This window comes from Rhipicephalus microplus, chromosome 3 (genome assembly GCF_043290135.1).
Source record: "Rhipicephalus microplus isolate Deutch F79 chromosome 3, USDA_Rmic, whole genome shotgun sequence".
Taxonomy (NCBI): domain Eukaryota; kingdom Metazoa; phylum Arthropoda; class Arachnida; order Ixodida; family Ixodidae; genus Rhipicephalus; species Rhipicephalus microplus.
Window position 1 is genome coordinate 267,973,760 of NC_134702.1, and position 19,058 is coordinate 267,992,817.

At 44.3% G+C, this 19,058-nt stretch overlaps 1 protein-coding gene across 5 annotated transcripts in view; it reads left to right on the forward strand.

Moving 5' to 3' along the window:
- Nucleotides 1–19,058, forward strand: part of LOC119159354 (D-2-hydroxyglutarate dehydrogenase, mitochondrial) — a 235,526-nt gene that overhangs the window by 171,232 nt on the left and 45,236 nt on the right. For all 5 annotated transcript variants that reach the window (XM_075890999.1, XM_075890997.1, XM_075890996.1 and 2 more), the window contains one exon: nucleotides 12,622–12,731. In XM_075890999.1, coding sequence (XP_075747114.1) covers nucleotides 12,622–12,731 — 110 coding nt within the window. The remainder of the gene's footprint in view (nucleotides 1–12,621; nucleotides 12,732–19,058) is intronic.

Genomic DNA, 19,058 nt, shown 5'->3' on the forward strand with positions numbered 1-19,058 from the left:
GCCGTCGTTGCTAAGGCCAATCACAATTTGGTCGCGTATCATGGAATCTGTCAGTTGTCCGAAATTGCACGATCGGGCTTGCATCCTAACGTCTCGAGAGAACTGTTCAAAACTTGCCCCCGCTGTCTGCATCCTTTTACGAAACAGATACCGCTCGTAGACTTCGTTTGTTTGCGCAGCCCAGTATGCGTCAAACTTGCTAACAACGTTCTCATAATCGTCCTTGCTCTCACCTTTGCTGAATGAGAAGTAGTTAAAAACTTCTAATACATCTTCCCCTGCTAAGTTCAATAGTATTGCTGTCTTCGTCTCCTTGCTTAGGGGCTTGTCATGCGGCTTCGTTACCGTGAAGTATAGCTCCAGCTTTTGCTTAAATCTTTGCCAATTCTTGCCCATATCACCTGTCATTAGAAGTGGTGCTGGTGGTTTCAGCAAATCCATGTTTCTTCTTGGGCACGTTCGAGGTCCTGCTTCGGCTTGAAGGTGTTGCACCGGGCGGCCACTTCTGACACCATGTAAAGTTCTGTGCGCTATGGGCGTGTGTGAGGCATTGATGAGGCTGACATGTTGACGGGTGAAAAAGAACCTTGAGTCCTTTATTGCGTTTGCTTATAAAGCCACCTACAGGAAAGATGGAAGGGAAAGGACACGGCTCGTGTCGAGTGGAAATGATGACGTGGGTTGCACTATCACTTCACGATACAGCGACGCTATCACCTTATTTCTAGATGACTGCAATTCAGGCATTGTTGTTTTCACGAAAACCTGGCTACACCATGAAATAGCCGATCATGAAATATTCCCACATCATAGCCTATTCAACATGTTTAGGTGTGATCGCTGCTGTGGAAAAAAAGGTGGGAGTGCACTCCTGGGTATCAAAAGAACATCGACGTCACGTATTGTAAGCATAAATTACAGTATTGAGATAGTATGGGTGGAATGTAAAACCTACACTACAGTAACAAAGTCCTGATAGGATGCTGTTATCGTCCTTATAATACAGACCAGTCATTTCTCGTCGAACTTCGTAGTAATATCTCTAAAGCTCTTGAACTATGTTCAGCTGATATTGTTTATCTCTTTGGCCATTTTAATATTCCTCTCATTCACTGGAAAAACCTATAATCCACTTTTCGCACTTTCATGCAGTTCATTTCATTAGCTTTAGACTTCAATTTGTTCTAACTGGTTACACAACCTACTCGCGGCACAAACATTTTAAATCTAGTCTTCACTGACGCCCCCGAAAAGGTTGGTGAATTTGTCTGCTTAGATGGCTTCAGTGACCACAAGCTGCTACAACTTACTCTTAATATTTCCTTGCAATTTATTGGTGTCTCAAACAAAACTATCCGTGACTACAACAAAGGAGACTATGACAAAATCAACAAAGAACTTGAAAGTTTTCTCTCTAGTGCCTTTTTACCTTCATTCTCGGCTTGTTCAGTACAAGAAAACTGGCTTCTGTTTAAAAAAAAACTGTGTACATTAGTGGAAAAGTATATTCTGCTAATCAGGATATCGGGCGATAAGGCCGATATCCTGATTCATCGAAGGTTCACCAAAAACCTTCGAAGGTTAAGAAATAAAAAGAAAAGGCTATACGCAAAAAATACTGTTCAGCTTTAGCAGATTCCAAGGATAAATAACTACACGCATGATTTATCATCACTACTCAAATACAACCCTCAAAAGTTTTGGCAGCTGATCTCACCAAAGAACGGCTCACATCACATATCCTTATGCGATAGAAATCAAGTTCCTCTAAATGACAAGGACTGGGCAGATGTCTCTAATACAATCTTTTCATCCATATTCACCACAAAAGACTGTTCAAACGTTCCGCAAGTCGCAGATCTAGATTATCAGTACATAGAACCCATCGGGGTAACAGAAGAAGTTATCGCAGGTCTCATTACCAAACTTAAGCTGTCGAGTTCATCAGGTCATGATAACATCAACTCCAAAATTTTAAAGAATACCGTCACAATATCCAGTAAAATTCTGTGTCGTATTTTTCACCAGTCTCTATCATCAGGTCAACTTTCCTCAGACTGAAAGATAGCAAAAGTCGTACCAGTATGCAAAAGTGCTTGTAAAACTTCACCAGAAAACTACCGTGCGATTTCTTTGACAAGCATTTGTTGCAAAATGCTTGAACATGTCATTGCTTTGCATGTATATACTCATATGGAGTGCAATAATTTTTTCTTTGCTAATCAGCACGGTTTAAGGAAGGGCTATTAATGTGAAACTCAGTTGCTCGAACTCACTACAGACATACATTTTAACATAGATCATAACCTTCAGACAGATTGCCTATTTCTTGATTTCTCCAAAGCATTCGATCGTGTAGCTTATTGCCGTTTAATTTCGAAATTATCAGTTCCTAAATTACACAGCTTCACACTCTCTTGGATCCTAAACTTTCTAACAAACCGTCGGCAATTCACAATCGTAAATGATCATACGTCATCCCTTACATATGTCACTTCCGGAGTACCACAGAATAGTATGCTAGGACCCTTGCTTTTTCGTATTTACATTAATGATCTACCTGGTAAAATTTTATTCTGCATGCGTGTATTTGCCGATGATTGCATAATATACCGACCCATTGAGAGCCCTGATGATCACCTCATTCTACAGCATGACCTTCAGTTCGTTACCGAATGGTGTGATGCCTGGCAAATGAGACTCAACTCATCTAAATGTAAAATAATGACATTCTCACGTAAAAATTCAAATCATAGCTTTTTGTATTACATAAATACAAACTTAGTGCATCAGGCATCAGTGTAGAAATATTTAGGGGTTTATCTTACACCAAGCCTTTCCTGGACCTTTAATATCATAACCATATGCGCACACGCTTCCAAATCCCTCGGGCATATTTGCTGCAACTTGCGTAACTGCCCACCTGATATTCACAAACTCGCATTTCTAACATTTGTACGTCCGCAGCTTGAATTCACGTCTCCCATATGGTCTCCTTATCAAGGATACCTAGTCCGCTTGTTAGAAGCTGTCCGAAATCGAGCTACAAAATCGACTACTGCTAGGCGCGATTCATTCCATTAATCAAAACGGCCAGTGACGCTCGTTCGCGAAATGCACCACAGATGGCATCAAATTCTCACAGAGAAGCCACAACAACAAAAAAAAAAAACATTTTGCAGGCAAATTTAGCGGCAGTCTGGCAACACTGACCCTCGCAGTCTGGCAACCACTTATGCAACGCCAAAATGAACCTTGCCACGATGTGGACGAGTACTGCGTGCGACTGTGGAGAAAGAAGAGAGCCTACAAGCCGCGCACCGCGACTGTAGGTCATTTCATGGCCCCAAGACCGGTGCCTACCCTGAGTTGGAGGCAGAGCTTGTAAAGTTCATCGAAGATGTGAGAAGCAGGGGTCACGCCGTATCGACCGAGATGGCCCATGTGGAAGCGCGGCGACTTTCGAGGGTGCTAGGCCTACCTCACGAGTTCCGTGCGAGCCGCGGATGGCTGCACCGCTTTATGAAGCGGCAAGGGCTCTCAATCAGACGGCGGACTAGAATATGTCAACGCTTGCCGGCTTCTTATGAGGAGAAGCTGCTCAAGTACCAGAGATATGTAATTGGCCTGTGAAAGCAGCACAATTACATTTTCTCGCAAATCGGCAATGCTGATGAAACTCCTGTTTATTTTGAAATGCCGTTGGACACAACGATTGAGAAGACGGGCTGCAGTTCGGTGAGCGTGCTTCCCGGTGGGAACACGAAACTGAGCATCACAGTCTTGCTTTGTGCCCTCGCAGACGGCACGCAACTGCGATCGTACGTCATCTTGAAAAGGAAAACTCTACCAAAAGTTCATTTGCCTGCCGGTGTGGTGGTGGGCGCACACGAGAACGCGTGGATGAACAGTGACTTGTTCGTAGACTGGATCAAGACGGTATGGGAGAAGAGGCCCGGTGCGATGCTCGGAAAGAGGTCCATACTCGTTCTTGATTCGTTCCGTGGCCACACAACTGAGGAAGTGAAGGACCGCCTTTTAGTTGTTATACCCGGTGACCTCATTCCACCAACTAAGTCGGTGACCTCATTCCACCGACTTAGTTGTTATACCCGGTGGAATGAGGTCAATGTTGCAGCCTCTAGATGTGTCGCTTAACAAGCCTTTCAAAGTGCATGTCAAGCGCTATTACGCCGAGTGGATGGCCGAAGGCTGCTACGACTCGACGCCGACAAGACGAGTCTGAAGGCCTGATATTGCCCTACTCTGCAAGTGGATTGTCGAGGCATGGAAGGCCATTTCAGGTGAGATGGTGCGAAAAAGTTTCAAGAAATGCTGCATCACAAACAACATGGATGGAATCGCAGATGACCTTGTGCATAATAGTGAGGACTGCGGCTCAAGTGATAGCTCTAGCGAGAGCAGCGACAGTGAGTGAATTGTGACTGGCCTTGCAGACAGCGTATTCTGCTTGCTAAATAAAGCTTTTTCTATCTACATATGTGCTATGTTGCTTGAGCAGTAGCTTTTGTATAGTCTTTCCTGTATATCAAATGTGCGGGCAATACGCGAGGATTTTTTTTTCTTTCTCGGTGAGCTGAAAGTGGGGGTGCGAATTATATGCAAGGGTGGGTTATACGCGGAAAAATACGGTAGTCGATTCATTTCCCGCGATTACAACTATCAGTCAAGCGTAACGCAGATAAAACTCAACCTTTCCCTTCAAACTCTAAGTACTCGTCATGACATGGCACTCTTGTCATTACACTATGGATATGTTTACCAAAAAAAGCCATCAGACTAACCATTGGTATGTGCGTTCTGCACATCACGACATCTTCACAACGACCTAAGCTACAATCCCATCTATGGAAACACTCACGCATTTAATTTCTCCACCTTACCACAAGCCATTCCCCTATGGAATTCGCTTTCAAATGACACTATTGTGCAAGCAGATAAGGATAAATTTATACAACTCTTGACCCTACAGCATTCATCGGGACAAATATTCACAATCATCACATTATACATCGAGCCGTATCGTGTCACGGAATTTTTTTTCTTTTCTTTTTTTTTTTCGTTGTGCGAAGTATGTGCGAAGCTCCATGCTGCGAATTCCTTTCTGCTTTATTTTCTTCTTTTTATAATGCACAAGTGATGCACATTTTTTACACAACTTGTGTGCCTCTCTTTTTGAAAAAATTAGTATTAATTTTTCATTACTTTCTTAATATTCTATTCTTAGTATTACTCTGTTAGTTGATAGTTTGTGGGTTATTTTTACCTTTCCCGAGTACTGTTTTCATATTATTGTGCTTTTAGTTAGTAGTTGGTGTTATTCTTATTATTTTGCCATGTAATTCAATTTATTTCACCGTTTCGCAACACGTTACCGTTGCACTTTTCATACCTATGTATCGCATTCTTTTCAATTTCTTTTTGTGATGCTTCCCTTACTCAATGCTCCTCGAGGGGCCTGTAAGGTACTTGTATATAAAATTAAAGAAACAAATAAACATGACAAATGGTGCATCAGCTGGCAAAAAAAAAATGGCTGTACGTAGTCTATGACACCAGATCAACCAAGTGTAAAAAAACGTGGCATCTTTTTTAAAAGTTGTATGACTAATATACCAGATTAACATAACCTAACAATGCACAGTTATCAATAACTGATCTCTAAATAACACTGCTAAAGGCATTGTTACCCTGCACCATAGGTCAGCAAAAATTGTGGAGCTCATTCCTGAAATACATCTTGTGCTTCGGGCTCACTCGGACTCAGACACCACGGCAGCTCGATCTCCCCCCTTTGGTGCAGCCTGCCGAATGCTTATCTCTGCCTAGTTGCTTAGAGCGCTAGTTGAGAGCTGCGGTTGGTCCCTGCTCCTATTGTATTCGCATTGTCGTGCGTTATGTTAAAGTAAGTTTCACGTGATTCTGATCAGGTCCTGCTTCACTTCGAGACGCTGTCATGAAGAGGTTGCATCACTTTACCTGATTAGTGGCCGACGACGAGGTGACACATATTAGTGCAACGGATATGCTGAACACAGGAAAGATGACGACCCTGGCCTCGGCTGTTAAAGCCCATGTACTATGCGACGTCACCGCACGTTAAAAAACACCAGATGGCTGAAGTTATATCATGGTTCTGGCACATAAAACCCCAGACACTATTATAATTAAGAACCAAAATTTTTTTTGTAATTATATCGTTCATTTGCTGCAATTCAGACTTTTTTGTGAGCTAAATCAAGCCCAGTGAAATGCAAATTCACTCCTAATACCGATGATAGTGAGTTGACTACACATGTAGATTTTAACCACAATGTTGATTTTTAGGTGTTTTAGATAGCTCAATGGCAAACAAATTGTTGGGGGAGGCCCAACGATATTGCCAGTACCAAAAAACTATTTTTTCTCAGTTTCTATTAAAAAGAAAGAGACCTAGCTCTGTATTAGATGTATGTTATTAGAAAGGTGCTGTGTGTGAAGTGAAGCATTAAAAAGAAAGAGACCTAGCTCTGTATTAGATGTATGTTATTAGAAAGGTGCTGTGTGTGAAGTGAAGCAATGTTTAATATATGTCAAAACCAATCATGCACACTAACTAGCCCAACAAGTGGTTTTCAGAGGTAGATTGCTCTTTATATATACATGTGCTCTACTACATGTGGGCGGCAAGTTTGGCTGTCCAATCGAAGAAGTGAGAAAGCACAAGGTGTTTGTCTTGTTTACGCTCGTACCACTAGTGGCGTAAGCAGAATTTGGAGGGGGGGGGGGGCATTGAAGTTACTAGAAGAATAAAAATGCGGTGGAGAACATTCGGCAAGCACTCTCAAATCTTGACTGGTAGATTGCCACTATTCCTCAAGAGGAAGGTATATAACAGTTGCATCTTGCCGGTACTTAGCTATGGAGCAGAAACATGGAGACTTACAAAGAGGGTTCAGCTTAAATTGAGGACGACGCAGCGAGCGATGAAAAGAAAAATGATAGGTGTAACTTCAAGAGACAAGAAGAGAGCAGAGTGGATTAGGGAACAAACGAAGGTTAAGGATATTATAGTTGAAATCAAGATGAGGAAACGGACATGGGCCGGGCATATAGCACGTAGGCAGGATAACCGCTGGTCATTAAGGGTATTTGACTGCATTCCCAGAGAAGGCAAGCGTGTTAGAGGGAGACAGAAAGTTAGGCAGGCTGATGAGATTGAGAAGTTAGCGGGTATAAAGTGGCAGGAGCAAGCACTGGACGAAGTTGTCTGGCAGAACATGGCAAAGGCCTTTGTCCTGCAATAGACGTAGTCAGGCTAATGATGATGGTGTGATTAGACAACAAACACGAATTACGGGCACAAATATGATAATCACAACGTAGAAGTCATGTATGGCATAATTTATGTCACTCGTAACATTTTGCTGATTTTAAAGTGACATATGAACCTTCATCATTCGTGCTTCCACCATACGCTGGATCTGCCATATTTTTTATCTTATTTTTCTTGTACTTGACTCAACGAAATCATAAAAATTCTGCTGCAGCTTCTTCACTGATTGTACGAAGTGCTAAATAATTGCTGCAGAAAAGTTTTACGCTTCTTATAATGTCTGACTGGCGGCATGATTTGCTATGGCCGCATGTATGAAAACCACGTGGGCCAGCGCGCTGCTGTTGTAAAATGTTACGACTCATTTCGTGTCAAATTGAAGCATCAAATGGGTATTAATGCATGCTTGCGGCAAAGAAACTTATTTTTGCTGAAAGACATGCGCTCAACCATGCTCTTCATTCATTGTAGGTTTGCATCTAAAGACGAACGATGGTTGATACGACAAGCATGCACAAGTTTGCATTTTTGTTTAGCACACATAGCCTTGCGAAGCACAGCACAAGTAGGAAGTAAGACAACGTTCTTACAGCTGAATGCAGCCGCAATCTTTCTGTTATAATTGCGGGTAAAGGCGAGAGTCACAGGCACGTGCATGCCTTATTCAGAGTTGTAATTAGGTAAAATTTCACACGAGGAAAAGTTTATTTGTGACACGATCCTAATATATATTGCAATAACTTTGTACGGCTGTCATATAGTGCACATTCGATCTCCATCAAGCCACAAGTGGGTGAAAATATGAATGATTGGCTCAGCTTCACAGCTTCTACAAAGAGGTAAATCGTGATGAAAAAAATGGAATCCCGACCGGGCTCGACTACGATAGCAAGGGCACTTTGCGCCAGCCGTATTATTTTGTGCCCTTGAATGAGCATGCTTCGAGGTTCATCTTGTGTACCATGATCTAAACGGCAATTTCATGATTCTGTAAAAACGCCAGTGCTCAGTTTTTTTACAGCTTCATTCATAACTTGTGTGAATTTTCAAGGTAGCTATCAGAATACGAATCAGTTTTCTATGCTGGCCGTATTTCTGCATGTAGATCAAAACAAAATTGAAAAAAAAGTGACTCTGGCTACGGGCCCATTCTACAGATGTATAAGCTTACGGTAGCTTTTGGCGCGAAATAAACACGAGAGACGGACAAGCTACCTTAAAAATGAACAAACTCGCCCAAGAAGTCACTCTGCTAAAACATATAAGCTAGGAACCATGTGAGCTGAACTCCATGGGCTTGAATTAACGACCACAACAATATAGAAAGAGAGAGAGATGGCTGTGGCACTGCCAGCGGCTGTGACAGTGGCATTGCGTAAGAGCGAGCTGCGGCTCGCCACCGGTACTTATTACTACAACTTTCTGGATTCTGTAGTCTGTAGAAGTCCACACACATAAAGTGAGAGCAAAACGATGCTGTTCAAAAGTGAAAACGTGAAGTTGCAATTAAAAACAACGCATCTAACTACCAGCTTTCCTTCGCCAGAGCGAAGCGAGATCACGTGGTCCAACCCTGCACGTCAACGCGATTGCAGCACCTGATCCTCCTGTGGTGAGCCTCGCGCCCAATACACCATGTACCGCTGGCGATCCTCAGAGCTCGGCACTTCGGTGCATTTTTGTCATCAGTAGGAAGATAGCACGACGAGCTCGCATTGTGTGAGCGCGTTCTTAAGGTCGTTGTTTCGCGCCACAGTGTAAATCGTCGTGCTCGCATGCCTCCACATGGCTAGACATGGCATGGTCAAAGTGCGTACAGATGATTTTCTGTAGCTGGTTTGCTCATTCAAATCAAGATGGCGCCACAATATCATGGACGTTTCCATACCCCGTCTTGCTATGGCCATCTTTCTACCAACTATTTTAGAACTAGGTATGTTGTGAAACTCCCCACGTCAGCCGACTCATCACACGGTGCCGGGACAGCTTCCGATTTGGTGGCGCTGGCGGCACAACGAGCTTCTGCTGGCAGACAAAAGCGCATAGTCGCCGTGGCAAGACGCCAGAGCGGCCATACAGAAAGGGCTCTGAGAACAGTATATTATCATGATTTTTCGTTGTGCTCCTGCAGCAACGTAATCTACTGTGTAAATTTTAGTGGTGTAAGGCAAAGACAGTATATATAATTATGGCTCTCTTAACTGCCCACGATAAATGATGCTTGATAGGGTAACATGCAAGTACGTCCCTTTGTTGCTATTTGGTGTTTGTTTGCAAGTGATTTTAGAAGCGAAAAATACAATCACACAATGCCAGGTGTTGTCTCTTGTGATTGTGTTTTTCTAGACTAAAATCAATGATAGCTATGTGGTGCGATCCCGTGACATAATTTACTTTCACTTTTTTGAAGGAGCTTCACTTTGTATCGCGCCTGTCTACTTGCGGTTACAGTGGTATAAACTTCGCATGTGTACTGGAAGAAAAGTTGCATTTACTTGCACGTGGAATGCACTGAAACAAGTTTTTAGATATTGCATGCACAGTATGATGCATACAGACTGGACAATATACTTATTGTCTCAAGCATAATACCTTGTCAATGCAGCTCTAACTCTAAAAAATATTTAGAGCATGTTTTTTAGAATCAATGCACACTTGTGCACTTAACACAGACATTGTTTATTGACACATTGCAGAAATGTTTACAACATTGATTTAATGATTTTTCAAATAATTTAAATAAGTCGTGACTTCTTCCAAGTTGCTTTTACTTGCTCACTAACATTGCTCTGCCCACTAAGGGGCAGCTTTCGCTTCTTTGTCGCGGGTTTTCAAAGGTGCGTGTGGGCAAATTCGGAATTATCTTTGGAACGCATCCTTCCACAAGGTCTAACTTCTCTCTGGCGCTTTGTGCCTTCTTACTATTGATGACGTGAGTGAAAGTGTTCAGTATGTCTTCCTTACGAAAGTGCATACCACACACACGTGATAATTAGACAGTTTCTTATCCGCACAATGAATAACGGGATCTCATGCCCCTCAGTGCTCAGGGTCATGCGGGGTGAAAATAAACTTCGTAGTGCCCCTGATTTCCTGTAGCCACACCAACAGTGGGGGATGTACCGTATTTACTCGATTCTACAGCGCCCTCGATTGTAACGCGCACCCGATTTCCAGGACGAAAAAAAAAAAAGTAAGACATCGATTGCAACGCGCACCCATTTTTCTCGCTGGCCCGCACGATCACACCACTCGAAAAAACGACTCCTTTCGGGAGCGTATTCCATTTAAATATGAGGTACGGGGGAAGCTTGTCTACAGCGATGTGCTCGCTGCTCAAGCACATACTCGCCGAGCAGCTCTTCAATTTGCGGAAACCGACCCTGTTGTGGTCTACTGAAGCATTTGCATGAAGCTTTGCTGTCGACAATCTTCTGCTTTTGTTTCCGCCAGTCCCGCGCGCACGTTTCAGGAACTTCGAACGACCGCGATGCGGCCCGATTTCCATCCGTTTTTGCACACGCGATGACTTTCCTTTTAAAAGCGGCATCGTGGTGCACTCGAGTTTTTGCAGTCAATCCTTTCATGCCGTCGATGCTAATGCACTACAAGATGACGAACTCCTCAGCACACGTACGAAGTGCCGCACATGGGAAACACATAGGCAGAAATGGCCGACGCGCCATGCCGATGCACGTAGGGGGCGGCCATTTTGGAAATGCCGATGGCAATAGAATGACCGTATTCATTTTTTTTCGTACTCGATTCTAACGCGCGTGTGATTTATGAACTCGCTTAACAGGAAAAAAGGTGCGCATTAGATTCGAGTAATGACGGTAACATGTCGGCAAGATGGACCCGCAACACATACAGAGCACAATAAGGCGCGGTAAAGTGCAACACTATTCAAGCAGAAAGCAGCCTCCAAGGATAGCGATGCGCTGCAACATTCACAGCCGATGAAGGTTACGGGAGTTACAGGAGTGAGCATGCAGTGAGGGAATTCCGATGCGACAGCAGCGACACATTTGTCGCTGACAGCAGGGGCGCCGTACAACATCGCTCAGTTTTGCAACTTGCCGAGTTCTATAGAAACCTTGTTTTCGCCGTCGCCTTCTGCAGCACTGCTCAACAACCGCCTCGCGTCGTCTACTGTGCATCGCCCTAGTGTCTGCATGCACACGAGGGCAACTGTGGGAGAAGTTCAGTTTACGGTCACGGAAAATTGTGTATATATGTTATCTAGTGTGATAGCTCTCTCCCGCCCGCCTTTATGTCGAGATTTGGGCGCTCTGTACCTCTTTTGCTTTCACCGCAAGCTTGCTTTGAAGTTACAGGAGTTAAAAGAGAGCACGAATGTCACTTTCTCACTGCCACGGCCACGTTTACGAAAGAAGCCCACTGCTCACACACAAAAAAGTTAGAATTGTGACTATCGGTTGCGCTCGTTCAAGTTAGAATTGTGACTATTGGTTGCGCTCGTTCAGATGTATACTAGTGTGTTTGTTTTGTATGTCTTTTCTTTCTGTTGAGCAGCATGTTTTAGGTGTTAAGCTGTGACAGTTTTTGTCCATGCTCATCCTGTGTACGCTTCTTTTATGTGTGCTTTCTGCTTGAGGTGTGTGCTGCAAGTTTCGAGCTGCTTGCCGTTCTTTGAGTGACATTGCAATTTGTTACTGCAGCATTCATGCCTTTGCCCTTGTGGTGAAACAATGGACAATGAATGCTTAACTATCTCTGCGAGGACACGTTTCACTTTCGTGTTATACCGATTCCTAAAAAGGGGTTGAACATTTTTTTATAATATGTATAAATATTTAACTCCTGCAATAGTCTCTGCTTGAGACTGCAGTATCAATAATAAAATAGATAAATGACTTTTTTCCACTTGATTATTCACGAGGCAATAAACTGTGACACTAATGTCATTCAGTGATCCATTGCAAAAGCATTTATTAACCCCTTGAAAAAGAATACATAGCGGAAGTATCGTATATATACATATATATAATATTACCTTTTTTCTCGATACCTTGTACCGTATATATTATTCTTTGGGCAGTTGAAGCTGTTGCACTTTGAAAATCAGCCTATCCAAGCCTGCTTACAGGCAGTCTGTTTGGCACACATTTCCTAGTTCTTTTGGCAAGATTTTAAAAATAGAAAATTTTGCCGCTTGGTTTTTTCATGAAACTTGTCTAAAAATTCTATGCACGAGAGCATCGAAGAATATGAAAACTGTAAGATTGTTGTATACAAGCTTAGTGCAACTCTTCTGCCCATAGGCTCCAACGAAGATGCCCTGGAAGAGAGCCTTCTGCGCTTTCTAGACGAGTGCATGCACCACTCTCACATCTCCGATGGAACAATGGCCAAGGATTCTGCACGTGTCAAGGTTGGTTCGATTGCTCTTCTCTGGAAGCGACATTACAATTTTCCAGCTATTCTAATTCTCAAGTGACTTGTTCCTGGGCAAGTTGTGCCTGTGCTTGGTAAACATGTTGTTCCTAGTGCGTATCTTAAAACCAACGCCACCTAGAAAAATATTTTCAGGCTTGTTCACTGCCGGCCGTTACGTCACTCGTTGTGTCTGAGCGAGCGTGCGTATAGGAGGCTGTGAATCTATTGCCACCATTGTCTCCCGTTTAGAGAAAGTGTTTGCGGCCAGTTTTACATGCTTAACAGTTCTATTCTGCCTTTTGCATCAAAAAAGGCGCTTGTTTAAGCAATGTATTATGCTTGAAAGCATTTGGAGATTTATCTGTGAGCCATTTCTTTCACAAAAAATAGAAAATATTGTGGCTATCGAACGTATGGTTGATATATAAGAGCAAAATTTGATGGCCCAACAAAGTGACAAAATATATAAAGTAAATTCTATTTATGCTTTCTTTATTTACACAAACACACATGCAATCTAGAACATGCAGAGGAACTGTTCCTACTCATTTGCAAAGTTTCTGCAGCTTTATATTTATACTCTTTTGAACATTCGTCTTCATAGACACACAGTTATTGAGGAGAGTGTGTGCTACTGCCGCAAGTATGTATTCAGCACAATATCAGGATAATATGACCATTACAACAAAAAACAAAAACAAAATTTTTATTTTCACAATACTTTGTTGCGACCGACACAAGGAGCAACGTTTCCTCTTTTGCTCTGGCCCCTCTCACAGTGGAGCGTAGTTGCGTATATCTTAGGGCCTGGGAAAAATGTTAGTACTGGGTCTAGATTAGGCCATGTAGCACCAACCTGAAAACTATTTAAGAAAGCGCTCTACCGTAAGTGTCTATTGATGTGACCGAGGAGTGGGGCGCAGGTGGACACCCAGGTGTCGGGGATGGAGACAACCTTGCGAAGCTTGTTGGCGACAAAAACACAAGAATTTATTTACATATTTATAGGTGTTCAATAGACTAGGCGTTGAGACATGCCCTTACACCAGACATGACAGGCCCAAGCGAAAGCCAGAGAGAGAGCCCCAGCGCACTCTCAATGCGCTCCTTTTATAGCTTCGGTCCGTGCACGTGCTTCTTGTCCGACACCAATGCGCCTTTCCTGTAGCGGACACATACACAGCTTGCGTTCGGGCAGGAGGCGTACCGCATTTGGACAGTACGCCAATAAGCATTCTTCGCAGGCCATGTCCTTGCTGTGCCGGTCATAACAGCCCGTCCACCGCCCGGAGAGGTCACGTAAGGACTGCAGTGGCACTGCTCCCTGAAGTGGTCGTTGTGCGTCTTTTCAGGCGTCCCACTGATGGTCAAGCACAACACATAGACGCACACCATACAGCACACTTTCACATCACGTCGCCCTACATTAACTTGGATGCTGCATGGGACTGTCCACAACTGTAGAAGCCCAGCTACCGCTGCCTGGTCGTACACAGGTTGAAGGTGCCATGAACCACTGAAGAAAGGCCCCACTCCGCAGTGGCTTGTTCTTCGTGGACCAGAAGGCATAGCTGGGCTTTGCTTTTGTCTTACATTAGCGGGAGGAGGGGGGGGGGGGGTGCACACAAACAGGACACTGACACTGAGAGCACTCAGCCGTCCAGAGACTTACCAGGTGTAAGCTCCTACAAGGCTCCCTGTTTTAACGTTTTTACACAACAGAAGCCTACACTATGGTGGTGACCCGTTATTTACCTTTGCACTTACGTGATGGCGTCCCAAATCAATGTTTTAACAAGCTCAACCGACCCTACTCAAAAACACTCTTTCAAGTGCATTCTTTTAGATGAGTGTCGGAAAAGTTGTGCTACACCACCTGGACGCTTTCCGGAATTTCCCTCTCTCATGCAGCAAAGACGGCGTTGAAACCAAAAGATTTGTCTTTGTGCAAGAACACCGGACAGCTTCACGGAAGCTTTATCATTGAGCCTAAAATCAGGTGATCCAAACTGAACGATTGCGCTGTGGTCCCAAACAGACGGGAGTGTCTGACCGTCCCCCAGCTGTATGTGAATGCCTTCTCCGCTTCATGATCTAACATCTGCGAAGAAGTGCACTCTACAACTAGAGGCACCACTGAAAATCCAACAGCTTGATTCCCACTGAAGAAACTAGGCTCTTGAAATTTATCGCCTCCTATGTCAGTTTCTGCACCTTTATCGCTGTATTGTACAAAACTCAATGTTTCATTATGGCAATCCTGCTTATCCACGCCGCTATCTCCTGAGGATGGCACCTCCAGCTGTACGCTTTCTGGTTTAACGAGTGCGTCTGCACACTATTCATGCTCAGCCGGAAACACCTCATCTGTCCTAAGCCGAGAAAAATCTTTCTTTACGAGCAAGTCATCTTGGCGTTCTGCCATGCTTGGGACACCTGTCACCTCCTAGAGGCGTCAAACGCTGTACTCACCAGCTTGCTCAGCCGTGCATTCTAAGTTTCTCGGGCCTGGTCTATGCTAAATTTCTACATTTACGGTACCCTAACCATCGGAACGTTTCGCCAGGTCAAGCCTCAATTGTTCAATTTCCCTTTCATAAGCTGAAGCTTCCTCTTTATGCCTGGCAGTTTCTCTCCCAAGTGCAAACCACTCCCGTTTTTAGGCTTCCTTACACCTGTCCTGTATGAGCTCCCAACAATCACAAAGCCTATCCTCATCCACTCCAGAATCCTTGATCACGTGTATCAAATGTAGCTTCCTACAAATCGTCCCCACATCAATCCCCAGCTTTTTTCACAAAAGTACCAAATCCGGTTTTCTTAACCTCCAAATCCGGTTTTCTTAACCTGTTCAAATCCATGGTCACACCGTGCAGACTTGCGTTGCTCATGCTGCTGTGAAGGTACCTCTATTAAATACTAGCCTTCAGGAAGCAGCGACCAATCTACCCCTTTGGATACACATTACCATCTATCGAAAACACCTGGTAGAACCTCTACGGAAAGCAAGCACTCACCAGCATCGCTAGCAGGAAAGATCACCACTGAATCCCACCGCTGCCACCAGTTAATTGACCGAGGAGCAGGGCACAGGTGGACACCCAGATGCCAGGGAAGGAGACACCCTTGCAAGGCCTGTTGACAATAAAAACACACGAATTTATTTACATATGTACAGGTGTTCAGTAAACCATGCGTCGAGACACGCCTTTACATCAGCCACGACAGGCCCAAGTGAAGGCCAGAGAGAGAGCCTGGGTGCATTCTCGATGCGCTCCTTTTATAGCTTTCGTCCGTGCATGCACTCACTGTCCGACACCAATGCGCCTTCCCTGCAGCAGACACAGACACCACTTGCGTACCTGTAGGACGCGTACCGCATTTGGATGGTATGCCAACGAGCGTCTCTTGCAGGCCATGTCCTTGCTCTGTTGGTCATAACACTATACGCATATAAATTTCAAAGAAACATTCTAGGCTAAGGTACTGGCGAGCCTGGCGCGAAATTGTAATATCGCAATAAAGTGGTAGGAACATCGGCAAGAAAATACTATGCACAAAACTGATGCGCTAAGTAGTGCAACATCATTCCTTCCATTTTTATTAACTAAGTGAACAGAGGTAATACAAGAAGCTCGCAGCACTAATCGCCAATACCAAGATGTTTACCAACCCTGAAGAAAAAACGCCTGTTTCGAAAACGTCCTGCCAGGCACGCGCGTTTATTATTTTGATGCCAGGGCTTACGCCAAGAAGTCAGAAGCACACATAACACCTTTATTTTAGAGCAAGAACGGAACATGGTAGAGATGGGGCTATTGGAACGACTTAGAAATATGTAGTACAAACACACACACCTTCGTGCCACGAAGAAAAGGAATGTCGACATCAGCTTCATGAACGACACGCTCCCATTTCCTTTCTCGTTTGCACTTAGGAAACGAGAACATTCGCAACTTCGGTCCATTTGCCGCGACAATTCGCCATGTAGCATGGCCCAAACGTTGGGATTCGCAGCCGTACACATTGTGAATATTCATTGCACAAAGTGCATTACATATCCACGCTGCAGTTCACTGACACAGAAAAATACGGTCTTCTCGAATCACCTACAAGCATACCAGCACGACACAAAAACGTTCGTCAGGCTTGGAAATCCTCATCTGTCGAGTGATGAGAGCAAGCTTGGGAACGCTTGTTCAACGAAACAGACCGGTCTAAACAAAGTGATGTCAGAGCCCGCGGCAGAAACAGCAGGTCTGAAATTATTCAGGTGGCATTGCTCGAAATACGAGAAAAAGAGGAATTGCTTAAAATACAAGAAAAGGAGAGGGAATAGAAGTGTGGTCAACTGCCAGCTGCTTATTGTTGGAGGAAAAGAACTGACAAGCTGATGTGCAGTGGTGCTTAAACGTGACGTCACACAAGTCGTTATGTAGGCTGTCTATAAAAAAATAGAAAAAGAAAGCACAGTTCGGATCTCTTTAACTGAAACGATGCCTCAGGTGGACCTGTAATAGAAAATGCGTTGAGTAGCAACCTCGCTGTTTCGTCTGTGTTCTTGCAGACAATCTTGCGGGAAACGCGCCACATACAAGCCGGGTTCAATGTGCGCCAGAAAGACGAATTTCACCAGAGTGCACCTTTCTAGTGCAGTAGTTCGCCCCTATATTTCTGTTGCCGGAAAGCTTTCTTCTTGGCTTGCTCGCATGCACAGGGTGAAGCGTTCATATGAGGAAGCAGCGCACAAAGAGCACGATCACGCACCCACAAAACTGAGACATACTCAAGGGTTGGACTGCAAGGGATGCTTGATATGGAGTATTGAGCACACGCACATGCCACGGGAGCTTTTCTTTTCTATTTTTGTGCATGCGACGGTTTACATATGTAATCGGCATTGGGCACGTGGTCGAGTGTCTAGGAGCATTCCTGATTATTGTAGATTGCTCTTACTGTACCTTGAGCGCACAACAAGAACAGCACAGCTTATTCTAAACAGCACAGCTTATTTTAAACAGCACAGCTTATTCTAAAGCTCTACCATGGCCGCCTTCGTCAACTGAAAGCCTTTGTTGCTCCACGTATAAATGTGGACCTGCTTTACCGATAATTAGGTTACTGACAGCCATCAGAGTGAATTGCATCTACTTTGACTTCTCGTTTCCCATGCACAAGTTCACTGCACAAAAAGCAAAGAGCCCGACCTACTTGCCATCACGACGGGGTGACGGTGTTAAAACGAAAAAATAGTCACAGTAAATCGCAGTAATCAGGGTGTCTGAGTTCCTGCATTCGGAAAGGTTTACCCCCTTGAACCAGCATGTGGGGTTGTGTCCAGCATTATGTAATGTATATTGCCGTGACAGGTTGGCCACGTTCAAGTAGCCCACTGCAACCATCGTTGCATGCGCACCAGGCCACACCCAGCTGGCGTGCGCCACGTGGTCATGCGCCACGCACTCGTGCGCCATGCACTCGTGCGCGTGGACTTCTTGGACTAACTTGGACCTTGACAACCATAGTCACTAGACTTATGCCCAAAAGTCTAGTGACTATGAGTCTAGTGACTATGGTCGTCGAAGTCCGAGTTAGTTGAGTTCCACTGATACAGCTGTCTTGTTTTTCTTCGTAGCCAGAGCGCACGAGCGCATGGCGCATGCCAGCTGGGTCTGGCCTGGTGCTCGTGCCACAATCGTCACGGGGGGCTGCTTGAACATGGTCAACCTGTCGCGGCAGTATGTTGATACGGTGAGCAAGATGTTACGCTCACATTCGAACCTCAAGTTCAGCCTTTTAATGACCACTTAAGATGCACTTTTTGGACCAATTTCTCCAGTTGGGTTGGTCTGAACAAGCTAAAAGACTTGGTCAGCCTGGAAATTGAGACCACGTGGAAGTGGATGGTTACTTGACTCGTTAGAACAACTGCCTATACGATAGTTGTGCATGCAAAGAATGTGAACGTCCTGTGTGATACTTGCCATCGCCAGTCTACTCAGTGAAAGCCCGAAACCTGGGACTCAACCGGATGTATCTGCACCAGACTGAAACCGGAGGGTGGCAAGCAAAGCTTTCTCGGAAAATGAGCATATTTTAATGGAGGAGGATGTTCTTTTCGACTTATCTACCCCTGAAATAGGGACCGGACGGAACTGCTTGCATTGTGTAGTTTTTTTTCTAAGAGTGAGTGAAATTTCCAAGAGAAAACGAAATAAGTAAAGCCAATTGCGCTGCTGTTCTTAACGATTCTCTTATCAAAAACTCCTACGTAGATAGCCGTAATGATTTATTTAGTGCAATTTTACACAATTATTCACCC